General features: G+C 39.2%; 1 protein-coding gene across 1 annotated transcript in view; it reads right to left on the reverse strand.

Moving 5' to 3' along the window:
* Nucleotides 1-25,000, reverse strand: part of LOC143033573 (dynein axonemal heavy chain 5-like) — a 197,059-nt gene that overhangs the window by 50,625 nt on the left and 121,434 nt on the right. Inside the window, 7 exon segments of the mRNA XM_076199064.1 lie at nt 6,305-6,457; nt 7,139-7,250; nt 8,707-8,886; nt 10,512-10,701; nt 14,874-15,127; nt 16,482-16,612; nt 20,002-20,158. Of these exon segments, the coding sequence (XP_076055179.1) occupies nt 6,305-6,457; nt 7,139-7,250; nt 8,707-8,886; nt 10,512-10,701; nt 14,874-15,127; nt 16,482-16,612; nt 20,002-20,158 (1,177 nt within the window).

Consider the following 25,000-nt stretch of genomic DNA (forward strand, 5'->3'; position numbering starts at 1 on the left):
CACTCCATGCTGACGCCAGAAGGTCAGCTTGGTATTGGGGGGAGTGTGGAGAGTGGTTCAAATGGTTGATGACCATGGGTGGAGGCGCAGAGCAGTCCTTCAGCTGACGTTTGACGGTCCTCCAGAACTTGGAAGTGTCCGCCGCACAGGCGCCGAAGACCGAGGCCTTCAGTTGCTCCTCCTCACGATGTGAATTGATGTCGAGGGACTTCCTCAGGATCTTCTGTAGCCAGTGCATGTCTTGTAGGATAGCGTCACGCGCCTCTAGGGGTGCTTGTAATAGGTCTGTAAATCTATTCTGTAGTGCAATGCGTAGTCTGTTAATGCGCATAGAAGCGGTGAACGTGGCAACCTTGCGGTGTTTTGTTCTAGGAATGTGTTTTTTTACCGCGTTTTTGACAAAATTTGAAGTGAGCGCCATTCCTGCTCTATCGCTGCATGTGGAGCTTTGTTCCTGTTTGTGTTAGTGTATATCGTAAGTGTGTTTTTGAAGCCTTCCCAGTCGGCCTGACTGTATCGTAACCGAGGCTCACGGGGGATAAGGATGGGTGAGGTGGAGATGCGAAGGATTAAAGGTATGTGGTCGGAGAGGGTGGGGGCACCGGGTGAGATAGTTGAGTTGATGGAGAAAGCTCGGCTGTTGGAGAACACTAGGACGGGCTTAACCTGCAATCCACGATCTATGAATGTGGGAAAGTCCGGACCTAGGAACTTCAGCCGGTAAAGTATAGTGAGAGAGTGCAGTTGCCGACTCACTGAGCTGCTGCTGTGCGTTCCAGGAATCCAGTCAGCATGGCTGCAGTTGAAGTCACCAATGATGAAGGTTGGGACTTTGTATGACATCACCTTGGCAATGTCAACAAAGGGGAGGGCGGTAGAGGGTACACTGGAGGATGGGACCACGAATAGTGCTCAACTTGATCGCAAGCATCTGCTCATAGTGAAAGTTATCAAGTATTGTTGCCTGAAGGGACTTCCTGGCTAGAATACAGACGCCCGAATGCAAAACAAGACTCCGACTCCAAGCGTTGAAACCTTGGATCTTGGGGACAGAGTCAGGGGCTGGATCACCCATCGAAGTCAAGCAAATGATATCAGGACCGTGTCTGGCAATGTCTAACAAGGTGCTGGTCCTTTGTGGGGTCCAGCTAAAGACGTTCTGGTAGAGCACACGTAAATCCAGTCTATCCATTGGAATAGTTGGATTCAGTGAGTCCTACTAATTGGAGGGAGTTTTGGAAGGAAATTTAGTTAGCCTTAGGGGCTTGGAGGGTAAGCACTTCGCTGTCGGAGGAGGATGCATTATCGTTAGATTGGACTGTGTCAGTGGTAGTGCTGGTGAAGGGGATTATGTCTCACATCTCCTTTGTGAGCTTGGTCAGGTTCAACTTAGGCCTCCCGGTCGAGCTGGCTCGTGGTATGGCCGCGCGGCGTAGGAGCCCGGAGGAGGTTTTGGTTGCCTCTGACGAGGAGGAGCGAGGACTCAGGATTGGGGAGCGTGAGCGATTCCTACGATGGAAGGATTCGAATCTGAATGCCCTGGACTTGGGGCGTGATTGCCATGGGTTAGGTTCTTGCACAACCTTCTTGGGGGAGGAGGGGAGGTGAAGGAGGAGGTGGAGGATGTGGAGGAGGAGGAGGAAGAGGAGGTAGAGGAGTCAGAGGGAGGGGGAGTGGAGGGAGAGAGGGTCGAAATGGAAGGGGGGAAGCGGAGGAGGTTAAAGGAAAAGCAGAGGGAGCGGTGGTGGGAAGGGTAGGGGCTGGTTAGGGATAGGATAGGTTATTGGGACCAAAGGGAATAGCTTCTAGGACGTGCGCCGGAATGGGGAAGGCATGTAAACCGAGGTGAGTGAGTGCTGTCGACAGCATCTCCTGCACCTGTTCCTTGCTCTTGGACATAAGCATTGCTGAGTAAACGATGCTCAGAGCAAGCACGTGAGCATCCCTTGCTTGGTTGTATCTTGTATCTCCAGATAGGTACTGGAGATTACCGGCTGCTTCCCTTTCTAAGGTACTGCCGATAATAGATGAGACCATATTAGGGCTTCCTGTACAGGTAGAGGACTTGCTCGCATCCTTTTGAGAACGTTACTTAGTTCTCTGTCCGCTGCCCCTTGGGGGCATAAGAAGAATCCTGGTCTGGGGCCCCAGCAGGGGAGCTAGCCCTCCTCTTTACACCTGGGTGGGTTCTGGATTTGGGGGTGGGAGGTTGAGGGATTTTGCCTTGGGTCGGGGAGGAGGAGGAGGAGGAGGAAGATGAGGTTGACGGGGAGGAGGAGGAGGTGGTGGAGGAGGAGGAGGTGGTGGCGGAAGAGAAGGAGGTGGAGGAGGTCTTGGCTTGAGGCAGAGGATTAGAGGGTTGCGCAAGCAGGGAGCGGGTGATGGGAGCTGACCTCGCCACCGGTGGTGCGGGTTGCGTAGTGTCAGCTGCCTTTCTCCTTTCAGGGCAGGAATTGGAGATAGCACTGTGGGTTCCTCCACATAGAAGAGGAATAGTTCTCGACGTCAAGCTGGCCAATTTATACATAACAAAAGAGGAAGAGAAAGGGACGCGGCGACGTGTCTTGCCGGAACACCGATCAACACCTCGTGCCAGTGGGACGAGTTGTCCGCCGTTCGGCCACCACTGACGGTGGACAAATTGCCCGCCTGCTGACCGTCGCATGGATGAGTTGTCCGCCTGGATCAGGGGCTCTATGCATTTTGTCCAAGATAATGATACCCATACCAAATCCCCAGCCCTCTTATCAATGTTTTTCTGGTTGGTGATGAATACGGACTTCATCGCCTTTTTTGCCTGGTGAGGTTATCCATGATTATTTTTGCGTCATTTCCTTTCGGTAAATGATCTTGTTCGTCGAGAATCTATGACATAATCCCATAAGTTCATAATCCCTATGGCCATTATCTCACATTCAAAATTCCATTGGTAAAAATTCCAGACAGTGTAGGTCAAAGTCCCACATCTAACCCAACCTAACTTAACCAATTAACCTAGGCCTATATTCATTAATAGATTTATCAAATGAAAGTATACTTTAGCATAACTATAGTGTATGATTATACTACAAACATCCTGGAATGCTCAAACATGTGCGATTTTGACCAACACTGTGGGATTTTGAATGATGGATAATGACCAGTGGGATTATGACCCTATGGGATTTTTGGCGTACAGCGTTCGTCGACATGATTAACCAACGCCCTGCTTATCCTGTGGTGTCTAACATCTGCATTTGTTCTTTTAGCCTAGTGTTCAGGCATCTGCTAGTTTTACCAAATTATTTTTATCGCATCCGTCACAGGGGATTTCATAGACTAAGCCGTTCTTAATTTTGGTTGTGTCTAGTTTACTTGTAACTAGGTCCTTCACTTTCGTACCGGTGGATGTCGCAAGTCGATTGTTAGATAATGAAACTAATTTGTCAAGGTCTCATGTTAAAATAGAGCTGTGACCACCTAATACTTAACGTCGGTTTTTCTCCTATGTTACGTAAGATATTGCGGGTTTTTTCTTCCAGGGTGCAAAGTAATCCCATAGGTTAATATACGTAGACGATGTACTCGTGATCACCCACTCCAAAACAAATATTGAAAACTTATTATCTAAACTCATAAGTGTGGTTGTCAATATCCAATTTACGGTCGAAAGTGGGGTAGACGGAAATTACCTTTTCTGAACACCGCGTTAGGAAGGTCAGGATGTAACATTAAATTTAAAGTTTACAGGAAACCGACGAATAAAAATGACTTCATCCATTCCTATAATACCCAAAATAGGATGACGAAGACCAATGTGGTGATAGGGCTATTTCTGAGAGCGTTTCGTATTTGTAGGAATTCGTAACAGAAAAAATAAGATTAATAAAGTTGAAATTTGAAAGACTCAAGTGGATGTACGGTGTCCGGACATAATCCCTCCTGGACACAATCCCTCCTGACAAAATCCCTCCGGATGATATCCCTCCTGGACAGAATCCCCCCTAGACAATATCCCATCTGGACAGAATCCCTCCTAGAGTATATGTTTATTTATGTATTTTAATATGTTAATGTATCTATATATTAATGTATTTTAATATATATTATCATATAATATTTGACTGTATATGTGAGCATATGTTTATTTATGTATTTTAATATATATAATATTTTCATATATGTTTGTAAGGTGTAGTAGTGAAGCAAAAAACTTTTTTATAAATGATTTATTCAAACAAGTATATAAATGTCTGTACTGTATTCATTAGCACCTTGGTAAGGTAAAGTAAGATGTTAATTGCTTTGCATGTGATGATATATAATGGGAGAGCTGCTAAACCGAATAATGTGGGGGGATTTTGTCCAGCCCGCTCACTTTTGTGGAGGGATTCTGTCCAGGAGGGATATTGTCCGGAGGTATTTTGTCCGGGGGGATTGTGTCCGGGAGGGATTATGTCCCGGATTCGGGATTACTTTGCACCCTGGAAGAGAAAGCCCGTAATATCTTACGTAACAAAGGAGAAAAAACCGACGTTATGTTTTGAGTGGTTCCAAACTCGTTCCACTTGCGACATCCACCGATACGAAACAAGTAACTTGACGCAACCAAAGAGAGAGAAATCCCGTGTGGCGGATGCGATAAAAATACTTTGGTGAAACTAGCAGGGGCCTGGACGCTAGACTAAAAGAAGATAAAGCAGATGTTAGACACTACAGGATAAGAAGGGGATTGGTTAATCATGTCGACGAACAAGGTCATTTACCGAAATGGCATGACGCAAAAAGAATAATATATATATATATATATATATATATATATATATATATGTATGTATATATATATATATATACATATATATGTATGTATATATATATGTATGTATATATATATATATAGATATCTGTGGATGTATATATATATATAGATACATATATATATATATATATATGCACATTGAGACATTCTGACAGGTCGACGTAAGTGGAGTAGGAAAATCAGACTCCTGTGTTTACTACTCCACTTACGTCATATATATATATATATATATATATATATATATATATATATATATATATATATATATATATACATACATATATTGTGACATCATGGCAGGTGTATGAATGGCAAGAATGGAAAGACACGATTGAGAACAAGAAAATTTATTCCTGACCGGTTTCGCCTTTGAGGCTTCTTCAGAGGTAATCTGAATCTGAATCTGAATCTCTAGGAAAGACCATCTCGCTTGCGCGGGATCAGTTTTTGTGGGAGGGGAAGAATGTCTGTAGGAAAATGAAAAGATAGTAGCGTATAAAAGAGGGCTATTGCCACCGGGCGAATTGCGAGCCATTAGGGGTTTATTGGTGGTCGTGGCTCGGGAGAAATGGACCGGGAGCTTGGAGGGCAGCGCTTGACGCCGGGGTTAGGATTAGGATCACCAACGAAAGTTTAGAAAATGGTAGGAGGCGTAGTAGTAGAGAAAGGTGGAAAAACGGAAAAATCTTTAGTGGGAGGTAAACTGAAATGAGAAGATATAGTAGAAGAGAAAGTTAGAAAGGAGGTCATTTCTATAGAGAATGAATGCATAGGTATTTGTAGGGCAGTTGCTGTGGTTTATGAGGGACGCGGGGTGGGATTCCGTGTGTTGCTAGGCTTGGTGGTCATGTGGGGTCAGGTGTGAGGCGGGCGGATGTATTTGTTTGTTTGTTATGTGTGAGCAATTGTCTCATGGCGTATTTGGCGGCATGTTTTGCAATCTTGATGTCTCCTGTTCTGTAGTTGATGCAATCGTTGGTGTTTATGTATATTGCTTCTAGTGTCTTTCTTTGTGGTTTGTTTAGATTTTCATGTAAAATGTTATACATATATATATATATATATATGTGTGTGTGTGTGTGTGTGTGTGTGTGTGTGTGTGTGTGTGTGTGTGTGTGTGTGTGTGTGTGTGTGTGTGTGTGTGTGTGTGTGTGTGTGTGTGTGTGTGTGTGTGTGTGTGTGTGTGTGTGTGTGTGTGTGTGTGTGTGTGTGTGTGTGTGTGTGTGTGTGTGTGTGTGTGTGTGTGTGTGTGTGTGTGTGTGTACATATATTGGAAGGAGGCCATTTTGAATACAGGCTTTGTTGAAGTCTACAGCTATAGTAGCATTGTTCAACTTATATGTAGTACTCTCGATATTTCTAATGAGAGAGCAGTGATTGGAGGTCAGGGTATTGATAGAAACTCTAAGGTACATGTTGCTTAATCTAGGCGTCTTTCGACCCAGAGGTCATCTTCAGGAGTTACAATATGCGCAATAGTACAAGAAATAAGAGTGATATTCTTACCCATTTCTTTGGCTTTTGCCAAGCCTTCGATCTGAGCCGATGGATCTGAGCCCTGGGAAAGAAAACAAATGAGAGGAGTTCTTCGGTCCGATTCTTCCCATGTGGCCTCAAGGTCTAGGATTACACTGTCTGCGAACTGTTCACCAAGAGAACCTGAAAGATAAAACATGAAACTACTTAATATCCGGAACCTTTCAACTTTACAGTTAACATGTAACCCCGCATGGTTCTTAGCCATGAATTGGCTATCTTTAATATTTTCTTCTTTCTGTCTTATACGACACAATTCTATTCAACTTAAAGGCTAAAGGGATATTATATTAGTCATGCTAGAGCTACCTGCAGAACAGGGGTATTCAGCCATTTTTAGATCACCGTTCACCCTGACGTATTAAAAAAAAAAAATACAATATACCTCCTCCACCATGTAGAACTTAGGAAGATTATAACGCACCATTGCATCTATTACAATGGATATAACTGTTAAACCAACATTTTGTATATTGACATTCCAATGAATAAAAAACCTTTATACATACATTTGATACTAAAATGTTTTATTATGGATGTAATTGAACCCTTTTATAATTTTCTGTTATACCTATTATTTTTTTTATTTTATTTTTTATAATACCATTCATATTGAGGACCCTTGATCTGGACCATAATGGTTAAAAATAGAAATCTATGACATAAGAGAATTTGTTATAATAAGTGAATGATAAATTCAGTTTGTCAAACGCATGCAGTTTATATGAAAAATAACGTGCAATGTGATTTTCATAAAACACTCGTAAATGCATGCCGATACTCTTATGTGCCTTTGAAACTTACTACGTATGTAGCGACGCGCTTGCGAAAGAGTTCTGTCTGGACACCACGATCTTATGAGTAGCAACTGCCGGAACATGTCCAGATTCTTCGAATATCCACATGGTAGGTCTTCCTAGAATGTACAACGCGTCACTGATCTGTCCTCTATGAACTGGGCTATCTGCATTTGATTATGCACTTAACCTGTTCATAGCATACTAACACCGTGATGTATTATTTAAATTATTTTTTCCACTTCTCTCCCTGCATTCAATAATCATGTTTACATCATCTCCTAAAGTTTTGATATTTCTATTCTATGTACCATTTGAATTTATTCCCTTCTCTCTCTTCATTAAAATTACCTTCATATATCTGCTGATTTGTGCCTCCTTTCATAAGTCAGTTCAAACCCCATCTTAATTTTGTACTCATTTTCCTCCTCTTGGTGTATACATTTATCAAGTTTTGACATTTGGCATTATAACTATCACATGGATATAAAAGTTCATTATTGTTAATTTGCCTATCCTGACATAGACACTAGATATACTATGTACGAAAAATCCATATCCTTCTCAAGAGTTGTTCCTGAATTACTAATTTTGACACAATTTTGTATTTTTTCTCCTCCAACTGCATGATCACACGTCTTCTTATATTCATACACTAGTATTGTATTTCAATACATTTACAGCTTTTTGTAACCAGAAACTTCATCCATCTTCCTCATTTTTTCTTTCCTTTGAAAAGTTGTGGGAAGTACCCACAGGCACGTGAACTATTGTATAGTATTGTCACATATACAATCATATTGCCTGCTTTGTGTTTGAGTAGGTGTGCATCAATGCCTGAAAGGCCGGAAGACTTATTTTCGAGTGAAAAGATGATCCCCTTTACCTCCTCCACCCCGATGTGGGACATTAGAGTCTTTATCTAACTTAGAGAGATCAACATTCTCGTCAAAAGTGAGGTCACATCAGTACCCATAGATCTAGGAGGTTGAAAGCTGTCGATCGTCAGTCCAGCACCTGATGAAGCATACTCACAAACAGGGCTGAAATAATTTCAGTATCGCTGTGTTGCGGGTTGTTACTCCAACTCGTGGACGGAGAGTTGGGGGCGTGTGTGCGTGTAAGGTCACAGTATTACCCATAGATCGGTTATATATGAGTTCTGACCTCTCTTCCGGGAAGGAAATAGCTGTCGATCACGAGTCCAACACGTCATCCAAGACCATGGTGATACACACACACACACACACACACACACACACACACACACACACACACACACACACACACACACACACACACACACACACACACACACACACACACACACACACACACACACACACACACACACACAAAAACACACACACACACACACACACACACACACACACACACACACACACACACACACACACACACACACACGCACACACACACACACGCACACACACACACACACACACACACACACACACACACACACACACACACACACACACACACACACACACACACACACTCACACACATATATAGTACATCCTTACAATCTAGGCAACTGATCAGTACTTACTTCTTCTGGTTTATCTTTTTCAAACCAAACTTTCCAGTCTCTTTCATTATCGACGATCTGTTCAAGAATATGAGAAAACTGTGACAGTTTTGATAGTTCGACCAAGTTAAGCCACGTAACGTCTAGGATCCAGCGGTACGGCTTGGGCTGAACTGCTTTGAGATCCAGAGAAGCTCCTCCCTGTATATGGATCGTATATCAATATAGTTAACTTTGATTCTTAAGCTGTATAAATGTTATCTTTAAATGATGGATGATGTAACGATTTTTTACATGTTTATTCTATGTCAGTAGCTCTATATATCTATATAATAAGGGTTCTATATATCTATATAATAAGGGTTTCCCTCCCCCTTATAAGGGAGGTAGTCAGTTAAGGCATGCACCCACCCCATCCCACTCCCATTCGTCACCAATTTGTTTCCCTTTTATCTTAGCCCCTCCTGGATGAAAGTTCATAACTGCCTACCGCCCACTGGCTAGGTCAGAAGTAATGCAACAAAACACAGCACATTCATAGAGGAGACCCGAAGGTTCATTTATATGGCGACAATCCCTCTTCGTCTTCCCACGCGAAAACTGAGAAACGAAGAGAAAACCCTTTGAACCGCATCAGTTATATTCCATTTATAGCCACTCTTTACTCACACCTATCCCTTCTCTTCTCCCTTCCCTCCTCAGCAAACAATACCCTTTTGCTCAAGGCCCTCTTCATCCCATCAATCCATCTCATTATTGGTCTTCCCGTTAAGTTCACTCCAGCCACTTCTGTTTTGTACATTCTTTTTGCTAATCTTTCTTCCCTCATTCCTTCTAGGTGTCCACACCATTCCAGTATTCTTTCATCAGCCCTATCTCCCGGTTCCATTTTACCCAGGCTTTCATCCTCACCTCCCCATTTCTCACACTATCCTCGTGACTCCCACTATACTTTCCAAACACTTTATCTCAAATACGTTTAAATGTCTCATTTCTACCATCCCAAAATTCCAAGTCTCCGCCCCATACAGGATCGTATCCATAATCAACCCTTTTATATAATCTCTTTGCATCCATTCACAGATACCTATTTCTTTGGATGCATTTAATTCCCCCCCCCAAGATATTTACATACTTCCCTTACATTGCAGTTTACCTTCACCTCCCCTCCTTCATTCTTTGCTAAATGTGACCATAGATACTTAAAACTAGTAATTTATCCTATCCTCTCTCCTTTAAGGCTTACCCTCAACTTTCAGCTACCCTTGCGCATCCCATCGTCTTGGTTTTACCCACATTTACTCTCAACTTACTCCTATCATATATTATCCCACACTACATCACTTTCTCTGACCCAGCCACAAGCACAAGGTGATCAGCAAACAACAACTGGCTCACCTCCTACCTTCTTCCACTCTCTCTAACCGTCTCCAGTTATGTGCCCAATACACTCACATTTACCTCTAGTACCACCCCATACATGTACACAATGAACAGTCATAGTGACATAACACAACCTTGGCGCAGCCTCACTTTCACCTCAAACAACTTACTCTCACCATTCCCAACAGTAACACCAGCTCTACTACCCAGGTAAAATATTTTGACTGACATTAATAGCTTTTCATTTATTCTATATGTCTGTAATACCTCCCACAATGCCTTCCTGTATATCCTGTCATAAACCTATGAATATGAAATATAGCTAAATTTCTACTTATTGTAGATCACTAACCTCTTTCTCCTTATACATCCATTTCCTTTGCCACCTTTTGTTTTTTACATATTCAAACACGATAATGAAAAAATTTACAGAGAACACTTGCCTTGATAAACGTCATAAATTCTTTGTGCAAAATATGTCCTGCTTGCAGGTCAATCTTCATAGCAAGCAAGAGTGTAAAGAGAAACTTGTGCCGTTCATAAAAGCCTCTGCAGGCGTTTTTCCATACATGTAGTGTCAAGAATCTTATTATATTTGAGATTCTGGTCTTAGGTAGTGGACTAGAGTCAGACCTGGAAAAGCGATATATGATTTTGATGGCAATATTTCAAGAATTCAAGCAGTACATAAGAATTATGTGTTATGATATATTTGGACATATCGCTACATGTGCACAGAGTACAGACTTAATATATAATCACGTTATATGCAGATATTCATAAAACTTCGTGGGTCTAAGTGTGTATGGGTTAGTCCGATTCTCATGCCTTTGATAAAAAAGCCCGAGTATTGTAACGTGACAACGAACCCGTATACTATTGCAAACATTCTATCGAAAACTACGCATGTACATCTTTCTTTATTGTCGCATTGATATATCTCTACTTAGAGGAACGAATTTTCATTAAGATAGAAGTAACGTAATTATTATACTTGTGAGCATATAATCACTGGCTTACGCATAGTTCATATACCATAAGTCAGACTGGGATGTATAAAATATTACTGTGTGTTCATGACAAAAAATTACCTTTAATATAATCAATTCAGAAATTATAATAATTTATCATCCATTCATTAATTACCGTTAGGAATAATCAATTTACTCATTCGTAGGTGTACAATACGTTAAAGCCAGAGCCTACTTGATTTTCAAAACCTAATAAAGTAGGTAATCTAGACGACGCCAGCACAAGTCGAGGTTTACTGCAACATGTTAATGAATAATGACACTTGATATGTATAAGTAGTTCTAGAGTAGAGAAGCACAACCTAAGGGGAGCAAATATACAATTCAAGTAAACTAAGAGCGTTTGGAATGTTTGAAGATAGATCCAATGAGGGTATCGTCCACACATGAAAGGATGATAAGAAAAAAAACTTTGCGCCTATTAGTGTGAGTACATTTTCTTAGAAGTAATTACTCAAATGTGTACAAGAATGCCCTCTAAAATTTGCATTTCCAAGATTGACAAAAGTATGAGTGACAATTAGCATAATTTATTTATGTGCATGAACTAAACAAGTGATTCCCAAACTTTTTTGTTTGTGACCCTAAATCTAATATTGGTCTAGCCTGGCGACCCAAAATGTGTGGACATGTAGTTTTGATTGTCAATCATTTAGCCATGCTGCATACATATTTTTACCGTTGCTTTATTGAATTAATTCATATTACTAAATCCCACATTATAAATTGAAAATATTAATGGAATTAAAGTAGCATCAAAATTTAATGAAATTTATACTTTATTATATATATATATATATATATATATATATAAATATATATATATATATACATATATATATATATATATATACACACACACACACACACATGTATATATATATATATATATATATATATGTATATATATATATATATATATATATATATATGTATATATATATGTATATATATATATCTGTATATATATATGTATATATATATATATATTTATATATATGTATACATATATATATATAGATATATATGCTTTTTTGGGTAACGAGATCACGCCCTCGTCTTCTCTATACTGAGGTTATACTGGGCTGCTAGCCTGCTACTGACCGGTAAGCGTCAAAATCAGACTGAGTCACTGAGACTCCTCGCTTTCTACTCGATGGACAAGTGTTGGACGCGAATACTCGTATGGCGTAACGTATATCAATGGTTTATTATTACAGCTAAGCTACCCGTACTTTCATCAGTATTCAAAAATTCTTTATGCTATGCAGGTATGTATACTATGGGACTGATCAAATTGCGCCACTGAAAAATTGCTTATTTTGCTTTCTATTATTTCGAAATTCAGCCTTTATTTACTTATATTGTAACATCATATTTTTTCCGAGATCATCTAGTGACACTGAAACACTTTCATGAGCCTCATTTGGGTTGTGACCATGGGTTTGGGAACCATTGAACTAATCAAAGCATAACACCTTTTGATGATGGTGATGTGTGATTACGTAGTTGTCTGTATGAATTAATATTTTAGTGCATAAGACTTCTGCAAGGCATGTTAATGTATATGGCAGCACATCCAAATACATCGTTAAAGTGTGAGCTCTTGGTTGTTGCACCAGTTAGTTAAGAACTTGTCTGTACAGAGAGCTTCATTGTAAACACGAATATAACAGCGCACATAGCTGGGAAAATGTCTGAACCAGAATGTGTACATGTTACTATAAGATTTGGACGTATTGATGTAGGTGAATTAATTGCAAATAAATAAATGGTGACATGCATGTTCACCAAATTTAGGTCTGGCAGAGTAACACCAATTAAGATGACAATGAAAAATAAAAAGGAATCTGAAAACAGAAGACGTTAAATTTTCATGCTATAGTAAATCGTTCTCAACGGCCATTTCAATATATATTTCTATTGTTGCCCTTAGACGACTGCAGTGAATAAAGGAAACTACTCAAGTAAAAGCGCTATAAGAAAGCGTTTAAAATTTGAATTCGAGTATTGATATCAAACACACCATGTTTATAGAATGAAGCTTCCATACGGTCATTTGTGCCGCTTTGTGTGAATATATTGTATAGGATACGTCAGGTGGAGGTGCATGGTGGATGCCAACAAGACAAGCAGTGATGGATGGGCTGTTCACTGTCTCAGAATACAAGGTTATTGATAGCGAACGGAGGATTAGACCATTACACGATGAGAAGAGGAAGAAGGGGATACACTAGTAGATGGGAACAATGAGATAGGGGGTTGAGATGAGTTGAGGAAGAAAAAAAATGGTCAGGGTAGACAAATTAAAATAAGATTAAATAATGCTAATGAGGTCATGAGTCACGTGATATAGTTAAATTCATTTAAAAAATACAAGAAGTATAAGTTTTCATGATATCCTTATAAAAGGTGCATATGGATATCAAAAAGGGTGAGTCTCAAGGCAAGTATGTTATGTTAGGAAAGCAAGTTTTGGAGTGATTGTTAAGTAAGTAAGAGAATCCAAACCTTGTTGAAAATAAAACAATATAAGAAAAAATAAACTGAACAGCTACCTGAAAAAGAACAAACCCTAATGAATAGGAGATGCAGACTTTGCTGAAGTTGTTGATATCAAATCTAAGGAGTTTGAAGGTTTTTCTTAGCATGTGCATAAAATTATATTGATGAAGAAACCTTCCATTAAGCACTGTGTAGAGGAAATTCACATTTATGTAACAGGTCAATCCGTATTATAATACTGAGAAGAATATATTATATTTTGAATATTTCAAAAACAAAAAGAAATTTAGATTCTAAAGCTCAATGTCACATAAAGCCAATCTGCTCTACCCCCCCCAAAAAAAAATATATATATTACCTTGAAAAAGACGTCTTAATAATAAAAAGTAATGCTCTAGATATGTATGTTAATTAGAAATGAAAGTTTAAAATACAGCCATGTTGAAATACACTTATTCTGAAGAAATATCTAATAAATAGATTGTAAAAAAAATCTTCAGTAAAGATTTTGCTCTCACACTCACCATTTACTCAACACATTCACACCACCATGCTAATTTTTTTATTGTTTATTTATCCAAGAAATATCTTGAAGTGTTCTTGTGGAACTGTCGATGTCAAAGGGGATTTTAGGGAGCTGTCATTCTACTCTAAAACCTTGAGCTGGTGAGGCTACAGACCAATGGGAACTTAAGTTATGGTCGCTAGTGACGGAAAAAAAGACACTTGATTACAGAAGAGCATAATGGGAGGATAGAATATTAGCAGAAGGTGGCTGATGCAGGTGGAAAAGAAAAGGGTGATACTACTTGAGAGTAGAAGCTTGTGAAATCAGTGATTTGAACGCCACTAATTAGAAACCGGTGCCCCTACGGTACCCTGTTATGTTACTTCAACCTTTGGAAGAAATGTTGGACTACTATCAGTGCTGTGCTAGTGTGGGTCATCTGTCACTAACTCGTACAAGGAAGAGATGAGAATAATAAATTGTCAGAAAAAGTGGTAGGAAATAAGGTAAAGTGTTCAGTTTTGGATCCGAAATATATGTTGAATCTCAACCACCCTGGATTACAGCTTCGTGTGAATGTGAGAGTTCTGCTGGATTTTGGAGTTGGGCAACGGAAGCATCCTTTTTTGGCCCCTGTCTCGAAGGTCATCACGCAAAGACGCGAACCACTGATTACAAAATTCTGTTTAGTAGTTACGTTTTCTTTGTACAATTTCCCATAGTTTCTCGCATTAATGTAACAAAATAATCACCATTCTTACTTGTTCATAGACATGTCAAACAGTACAAGGAACTGTCTGAGAGAAGTCTGATACATATTTGAGACCACTGCCATCTCGGTTATCAAGAAGTACAAAATGGAGCCTCTTGTTGCAACTGGTCGATATTCTTCGCGAGCGCCGTTGATCTTCGTCTCCGTCTCGGACGCTACGTGAAGCTTGATGCTCACATCTTCAGCAGTGGCTTTTGTGTCTTGAAGAACTAGGATAAGGTCTTCATCATCTACAAGGGAGCCCTAGTTCCATAAGGAATAATTCCATTAAGTGTGGTTTATTAGTAAAATATCCATGCATTTGATCAATGAACTATTGAAAAGGATGGTATACTTTATAATTTACTCCTGATAATGATATAGGCTGAGTGTAAAGATGTTTCTTATTTACCATGATCCTCCTCATTATGTGAAAAATTCTTCGGTTTTACAGAATAATTTGACTAGTAAAAGCTACTGGGTTGGCCTCATAGTTGAAATGATAAAATGTATCATGATGTTCAACTACCTTGTTTACTAAACTTTTCAAATATTCATGTTTAAGTAGAACATATACAGTAAGTACATAGAAAAATATTAAATTTCAGCTTGCAAAATAATATTCATCAATTCCTATTATTTCGGTAAGTTTCCTGGTTGTCATCATTGCAACAAGCCTCATAAGTTGTGACAAATTTAGAAAATGTAATGCCCCTTTTCAAAGTATATGTCGTCGTTCCCCCTAGAACAGTGATGGCTTTTATGTTCTGATAGATAACAAAATACTTTTCTACAAACTTTAGTTACCAAAATGAATCAATCTTCTAAAACCTTTGGCATTTTCTAAAGATTTATTCCATGTAATACCAGAATTTCTATCATCATCATCATCATCATCATCATCATCATCATCATCATCATCATCATCATCATCATCATCATCATCATCATCATCATCATCATCATCATCATCATCATCATCATCATCATCATCATCATCATCATCATCATCATCATCATCATCATCATCATCATCATCATCATCATCATCATCATCATCATCATCATCATCATCATCATCATCATCATCATCATCATCTTCACTTTACTGTTCTCAAAAAGGGTTTTGGCATTTTCAAAGTACTCTGGTTTCACTATGAGGACAGACTTCTTTGCATTCGGAATGTAACCCTAGCCCGGGCCGTGTGCCAACACCAGATCCCACCACTTTTTTAGGTCAGCTACTTTTCCTGCCCCCGTGAGATCATCTGCATATGCTACCTGTTTGACCATGGTGTCCTCATATTGTATCTTCTGCTGCAGGTGCATAAGACCGAGCGCGTATATAGCCATGGCCACCGGGTCTCCCTGAGTGGTTCTACTACTGCTACTACTACTACTACTACTACTACTACTACTACTACTACTACTACTACTACTACTACTACAACTACTACTGCTCAGCCTACTGAATCCTCTCTGTACTTTCGTGGGTTAGATATTGTAAGAAACTTCTGTTAACGTTGAAAAGCATCTTGTCCAATTTCAGGGTTTTTATTGGCTAATGTTAGACGATTTTGATGAAATTTCACATGTTTGTGGTATATACAATAGTTACCTGAGTCGAGGTGAGTCGATACAAGAGATTGTCCTCAAGTTCCTTAATCTTCCTTTTGTTTTCCATCACTTCCTCTATCAATGCTACACGCTCGCTCTCCAGGTCACTTTTCTCTGTCCTAATTACACGACCTGTTGATGAATCACATCTTTGTGGTGATATTCCAAGATTTTTTTTTTTTTTAGATTTACTAATTTCACCCAAAATAGTGATTTTTAAATTTTGAAATATTCTAAACAATATTGAATACTAGATTTCATATAATTATATTTTTTTCTTCTAAATTCTCAGTAATGCTCTAGACCAGGGGTTCTTAACCTTTTTTCTCCAATTCCCCACTTTTTAGTGAGCCAACTCTCCATTTCCCACCACAGCATCGGTCTTTGACAAATTCGATTTTAACCCATGCAGTGTTTAGTACGTAAATATACGCTTTGCTTTTTTGTGCCATTTTACGGCCCTTAATTTTTGTTTTCCCCACTTGGCAACTCCGCCATTCCCCACCAGTGGGGAATTCCCCACAGGTTAAGAATCACTGCTCTAGACACATTATATGGCATGACACAATAACAGATGACAGGTTCACTAGTCTGTGTTTCCCACGGTAAGAAAGGATACATATTTAATGTTTTTTTGATCTCACATCCTTGAGAAAAAGACTCAGTGGTCTTAGCATTTCTTTTCAAGAAAAAGGTAAAGTAAATATAATGAAAACGTTTCTCCTATTACAATCTAGATATGAAGCTAAAATTTATGATAACACAGTATACGGTGTCATTCCTAGAGAGAAAAATAGAAATTAAACCGATTATGTCTTTTAAGATTTTCATGGTCCAGAATCACATATCATTCTGCTGCAAATAGAAATTACTTTTCAATAAAAAATTTGTTTTTATTATATCTACACACGGCAAATATTTTCCACATAATACAAACAGTTGACCCTGACAACCTAAATATTAGCCACAAAACACAAGCATCCATTCCCAAATAGCATAAGATTTCAGCTCCACACAAGATACTCGACTCTATTCAACAGACTTCCGTACTACGTATACATTCACATGTCCAGATACGAGTTTCTGTAACCTTCATTTGATAACTTCCATAGAAAATTCCAACAAGAGACATACACGAACAAACATACATCCGGACGCCCCAAGGGTCTCCATTCATTTGATCAAAACGTGAAATCATCAGAACCCGAACAACATTAATTCAAACACGCTCGTTATACTTCGCATTGAAATAAATATGGATACTGGTTAAATCATAAAAACAACTGCACAACCTTATAATGCATATATAATACCATGTATGAATGGCTAACTTCCATGTTATTGATGTAATTAGAATTTACTGTAAAACTGCCAACCCCTATCAGCAATGCTGTCAACATTTCTATTGGTACAAACCAGATGCGAACCAGGGGGCCCTACAGTCAGTAAACGTAGGTCCAGTAGGATCTACGTCGTAGATCACCAGCTGATATGTTGGTGGCAGTGGTTTAGCCACTACGTCCCAAAATTAATGTTCAATTTTTAACGAGACTGGAAAAAAGTTATTTCCGGTGTTCAGTGAGAATGCCCTACAAGTGCCTACAAGTGCTTCGGTAGATAATAGTCTCACCCACAAAAAAGAAATAATCACAGTGAGCACAACACCAAAAACAATTTCCGGAACATTACTAGTTCGCTCATTGCATACTGTTGAAAAGAAAGAAAAAAATCGTTCTCATTTGACATAGTGCAACCAAGAAAACAAAAACAAAAAAACTTTCGTTCACAATCTGACACTCGCGAACAGTAGCCCAAGCAACCGGCCCCGTCAGCAGATTCCAACGAATTTGTCAGATCAAACCCCGTTTTGATCCGCGGACGTGTAAAGCTGCAGGTGGGTGATTCTATTACCCCTCGTGGTGTGTAGTGGGTGCATGGCGCTGATGCATTTACTACCCTTCATGACACCCAATATCACAGTGGAAATTAGTATGACCACGAGTGTTTCAGTTCAACGAATAACCACACCCGCCGTTGGTCCAACTCCCTCTCTCCTAGAGAAGGCCGGTGTTAAAACCTGCTGAGTCGACGAAGCAGCGAGCAAACTTTGTTAGGACAAACACTAGCGGATTTACATAGGTTTGCAAATAACCCACGAAGGGAAACTACGAACATTCGATCCGAACACCCCTTTCTCTCCATCCCAAATAGGAAAACATCGATCACGATGAGTACAGTATATACATACATACATACATATATATATATATATATATATATATATATATATATATATATAATTTATATATATATATATACTTTATATATATATATATATATATATATATGTGTGTGTGTGTGTGTGTGTGTGTGTGTGTGTGTGTGTGTGTGTGTGTGTGTGTGTTTATGTGTGTGTGTGTGTGTGTGTGTGTGTGTGTGTGTGTGTGTGTGTGTGTGTGTGTGTGTGTGTGTGTGTGTGTGTTTATGTGTGTGTGTGTGTGTGTGTGTGTGTGTGTGTGTGTGTGTGTGTGTGTGTGTGTGTGTGTGTGTGTGTGTGTGTGTGTGTGTGTGTGTGTGTGTGTGTGTGTGTGTGTGTGTGTGTGTGTGTGTGTGTGTGTGTGTGTGTGTGTGTGTGTGTATGTACATATACAAATAAAACTTCTTCAACGTAAAAAATACCTCTACTTAGTCAAAACTAATGATATAGCCTTCCATGAACAGCAAAAAATTACTACTTTTCAAAGTACACACTTTCCACACACAGGGAACACACTTGTACACACCTGCACCCTCAACAAGCTCGTCCTTCCATACACCATAACACCTAGTTCCACGTGAACAATTCTTTCCACACAAAACAAGTAAGTTAAAAATCTTCAAACCAAAACGATGATGTAATTCTCTACAAAACAATGAACGTCCTCCATACAAGACCATCACACACAGAAATCCTTTATGTCGTTATAAAATTTTGCACTATACATTACGGACACATTCCGCATTCCTCACCACAAACATTTTATACACATTCCACATAGTAATCGTGTTACACACCACACACAAACACATCAACCTCTATGCTATTTCATACTTCACAACAAAAGCATTAAATTTTGCACTATAAAGATATCACTGTTCATGAAACGAAATGTGTCACTTTTTATTTCGTAAACATAGTGTTTCACGCTATATCACGCATACCGTTGTACATTCGCATTGCATGGGGAGTCACTTTCAAAATCATGTCATCCCAGCCAAATTTAACTACGTACAAATAACCGCTGCTTTTTCATGCATCAGTTGCCTTAAAATGCATTGTTTTTTCATAAATGAAACTGGATCGCACAAAAACTAGATTGATTTGCATTAGTAAAATATTTTCGTGTGACAGGACTCATGGTTCGGGACTGTGTCTCTCCTCAACGCAGTGACATCACTTCCCATGCTAGAAATCTTCACATCGTACATCAAAACTTATCACATTCAATATCACGCCCGTCATCTACTATATAACAACTTACCTAAGAGCTGATCCTCTAATCCATGCACGGTAACAGTGAAGTCTATGATGGCTGTCTTGGCAGAAACTTCAGGAGTGTAAGCTGGATTTGGTAACTTGGTGGTTATATAAAGCATAAATCCTGGCATTACATCACATTCTTTGTCACCTACCACAACCTAGTGCAATAAAACAAAAATAAATTTTTGTTGAATACTCTTAAAGGTAAGCTAATTTACAACTTTGCAAAATAGTATAGTCATGGCCCACTAGAGGAATCAATCTACATATATAGATATGTGTATGTATGGATGTTTGTATATATGTAATATATATATATATATATATATATATATATTGGAAATTGGCATGTTCTAACACATTTGTAAAAGTTCACTATAAACCCACTATCGGAGAAATAATAACGGAAGTACAGGGAAAATGTACATTTCGACTACTATCTAAAGTCTTCTTCAGCAGAATGCCAGCCATGCCAGCCAAAAAGACCATAGATTAGATTGGGATAATGCATCAATTATTTTTAAAGCACACTGTAGCTATCGAAGGAAAATTGTAGAATCTTCTCTAATAAAACATTATCCTAACTTTAATACTTCAAAAGGTCAGTGGCCCCAAGATTGTATTACGAAGTTAGCGGTCAACAAAATAATGTCAAGAGCGGTAAGACAAAATATCACCAACTGTCCTTCCTTGACCCAACCATTTCAAGGGCATGTAACCTGAGTCCCCCCACTTTCCCCATCCCCTTTTATGTACCCTCACTTCCTCATATATACTTGTACCTTACTTCTTGTAAGCATCCTGCTGAAGAGGACTACAGATAGTAGTCGAAATATACAGTTTCCCTGTACTTTCGTTATTATTTCTCCGATAGTGGGTTTTTAGTGAACACATATATATATATATATATATATATATATATGTGTGTGTGTGTGTGTGTGTGTGTGTGTGTGTGTGTGTGTGTGTGTGTGTGTGTGTGTGTGTGTGTGTGTGTGTGTGTGTGTACATATATATATACACAATAGGGTAGTCAGAAAGGCACTGTGGGAGGTTATGCAGATATATGGGATAGGAGGAAAGATTCTAGGAGCTGTCAAGAGTTTTTATGAGAGTAGTAGAGCTTGTTTCAGGATTAGAAATGGAGAGAGTGAGTGGTTCGAGGTAAAGGTGGGACTTCGTCAAGGATGCGTTATGTCGCCCTGGCTGTTCAACTTATACGTGGATGGGGTAGTGCGTGAGGTAAATGCAAGGGTAGTGGGTCAGGGATTGGAGATGGTTAAAGAAAATGGAGAAAAGTGGGAGGTGAGCCAGCTGGTGTTTGCTGACGACACTGCGCTTGTGGCAGGATTGGAGGAGGGACTGAGGAAGTTGGTGACACAGTTTGGGAGAGTATGTGATAGAAGAAAGCTAAAGATAAATGTGGGTAAAAGTAAGGTGATGAGATGTACAAGGGGTGAAAGTGACAGTAGACTGGAAGTGAGCATTAAGGGAGAGCAATAGGAGGAAGTGGATAGTTTTAGATATTTGGGTGTAAATGTGGCAGGAAAAGGTGGAGTGAAGGTGGAGGTAGAATATAGATTGAGAGAAGCGAGTAAATGCCTTGGTGGATTGAAGAGTGTAATAAGGAATAGACATTTGGGAATGAATGCTAAGAGGAGACTGTATGAAGGAGTGATTGTGCCAACAGCACTGTATGGGGCAGAAACATGGAACATAAGAGAGGAAGAGAGAAGGAGTTTGAATGTGTTTGAGATGAAATGTCTGAGAAGTATGATGGGGGTTACTAGGCTAGATAGAGTGAGAAATGAGGAGGTGAGGAGAAGAAAGGAGTGGAAAAGGAGTTGGGAGATAGTGTTGATGAAAGAGTATTAGGATGGTTTGGACACATGGAAAGAATGAGTGAAGAAAGACTAGTAAAAGAGGTATGGAAGGCAGATGTGGAGGGAGTGAACATGAGGGGACGTCCTAGGATGAGATGGATGGATGGGGTGAAGGGGGCTTTGGGGAAGAGGGGAATGTCTGTTGAGGAAGGACGGGAGAGGACAGAAGACAAGGGTTAATGGAGAATGGTTGTATATGGATGATGTTGTGATGCATGAGGTGGAATGGGCGGGGGGATGGGGGTGAGGTAGTATGTGTGAGCAAAATTTGACGCAGCCCGAAGGGATTTCTCCCCGTCTTCTCCTTTTATGCATGGGGGGACGGAGAGGGGGGTCGCCGATTTAATGAAGCGGCCTTGCTGTGGATGTGCTGTGTCTTGCGACACTGCTTCTGACCCATGGCAGTGGACAAGGTGCAGGGATGACCCGTCATCCAGGAGGTGCTAAGGAGGGTGGAGGGTGTGTAGGGGTGGAGGGTGGAAGGGTGTGGAGTGTATTCAGGGATGGAATGGGTGGGAATGATTTTATGCCTTTTCCTTTTTGGCTACCTCCCTTGTAAGGGGGAAAAAGCCTTGATATATGTATGTATATATATATATATATATATATATATATATATATATATATATATATATATATATATATATATATATATATATATATATATATGAGTGGAAGGGTGGTGAGTTAAACACAAAGAACAGTTGGAGTTTTATTCACTGACGTTTCGTCCTTACCAGGACATTCTCAAAGTACATGTACTTTGAGAATGTCCTGGTAAGGACGAAACGTCAGTGAATAAAACTCCAACTGTTCTTTGTGTTTAACTCACCACCCTTCCACTCATTTGTCTTACATACTTCAATATATATATATGTATATATATTATATATATATACATATATATATATATATGTATATAGATATATATATTTATATATATGTATAAATATACGTATATATATACATATATACATATATATATATACATATATATATATATATATATGCGTGTGTGTGTGTGTGTGTGTGTGTGTGTGTGTGTGTGTGTGTGTGTGTGTGTGTGTGTGTGTGTGTGTGTGTGTGTGTGTGTGTGTGTGTGTGTGTGTGTGTGTGTGTGTGTGTGTGTGTGTGTGTGCGTGTGTGTGTGTATACCAAGGACTACTATTACACAGGACGTGCGCACTCAGATTCCTGGCTTTGCTAGCGTAGGCCATTGCTTTCTTTGTAACCTAACATTTATATTGGACAAATATATCAAAACTAGAAACCTAACATTGTATATAGGACAAATATATCAACTTTTGACTTATTCAATGCAGTATAAGTTAATATAAGCTTTTATAGTGAAATAAAAACTATTTTTAAGGCACTGTTAAGCTTTGAAATGCCAATTTTTGCCGGATTTAACATGTATTATTGTATGAGATTAGTGGACAGTTATTTACATTAATCATTATTTACATTTGAATTCATTGTCTTGAAAAGGAAAACCAATTTGGCTGCCTTCTCATTACCGAGGCGGTTCCTTAATTTTGTGTGTACAAGTCTATAGGAGGAGAAAAGTCTTTCAACTCCTGATGATGAGGCTACTGCAGTTAGGAGTTGACGCACTGATAACAGAATATCACTGTCTAACATGGCTGTATGTGAATCCCACCACTCAATAGCTGTCAGGGTCTTGGTCACAGACTCAGTAAACTTGAACGCCTGGAAAGGAGGGGAATTTGCCTGAAACTTCATAATGACGGGAACAAGTGTTGTATATTTCTCATTGGCATACTCCATAGTAATATTCACCTCTTCTGCATTGAGCATTTTTCCTTGAAGTGCTGGATAAAGCGTGTTGGCAAGTATGTGAACTTTGGTGATAAACTGTTCATACCTTTTTTCACCAGTTTTTCAGCTTGTTTGTTGTTTGTGAAATGGCCAAGTAATTCCTTCCAAACATCTACCGCTTGAGCAATAGTGCACTTGTCACTCTATACCTCATCTAGGGCTTTGCTATTGGCTGCAATCGATCCAGTAATTCCTCAGCCGAATATTTTAGGCCTAAATTTGATACTTTGTTTCTTACTTCAGTATCAATAGCTTCCCTGTTGACTTCACAGATCTTTATTAGAATTGGCCAGTTGTTTATATAGGCTTTGAGACAGTCTGACGTGTTCCACCTTGTGTCCTGGGGCATGACTAGACACTGACCACCTTCTTGCCGATACCTTATAGCAGCATAATGATTATTTCTAAAATATTTAACTACATGGACCACATGTTGTTTTACATTATCAATCTCAAGGTCACGAGCCAGTAGATTTAATAGGTGTGCTGCACATCCGTATGTGAGGACGGTATTCTCAGGCTCACTCGATTCCTCCAAGATTTTTCTCATCTTGGTGACATTTGCTGCATTGTCTGTCACAACACATCTGCGATGTATACTTGCCAAGTATGTAATTGTTATGGTTGTTTCGAGGAAATGTTGTCATGTTACGTGTGTTCGTATTGTACTGCTTTGGTTATGACCAAATATACAGTATATCACCGTAATTTATTTTCTTTACTATGTATTGTATGTATTTATTAATATAACTATGGTATTAGTTTATAATAATATTGATTGTTTTTGTAATATGTTGATTGTTCAAGTGTCCATTGCGCATGCGTCTCTGCTACGTCACAGGCCGTGATGTAAAAATATTTAATTTGTATTTCCCGCATAAACAATGTAGGCTCGTCAGGCTAGGTAAATCCCGCCCCCCTTGTAGTATCCAATGAGCTACGAGCGTATTGCCTCGTCACACAACGGTGAACGAGTCTATACGATTGTCCAGACCCTGCTTAGACCTATTACACGGGTCAGATTCAAAATGACTGCCTTGAGGTTAGTATCCTTTTCCCTTGGTATAGCAGTGAGCCAGATTCACTAGGACTTAGCTTTGTAGTGCCCCATATAAGTGAGCGCGGAGTTTGTAGCATTAGGGCTTAGGATTAGCTTATATTTCAAAACTGTTTGGTGATCTGTGACCCGGTCTTACGTCTGTTCAATCCCGTTAAAACCTTAGAACTAGATTCTTTTGTGTAATGTTAAATCTATGATCAGAAGTCAGATGTATTATGTAA

Source organism: Oratosquilla oratoria, chromosome 16 (genome assembly GCF_046742065.1).
Source record: "Oratosquilla oratoria isolate Oo_2021 chromosome 16, ASM4674206v1, whole genome shotgun sequence".
Lineage (NCBI taxonomy): Eukaryota > Metazoa > Arthropoda > Malacostraca > Stomatopoda > Squillidae > Oratosquilla > Oratosquilla oratoria.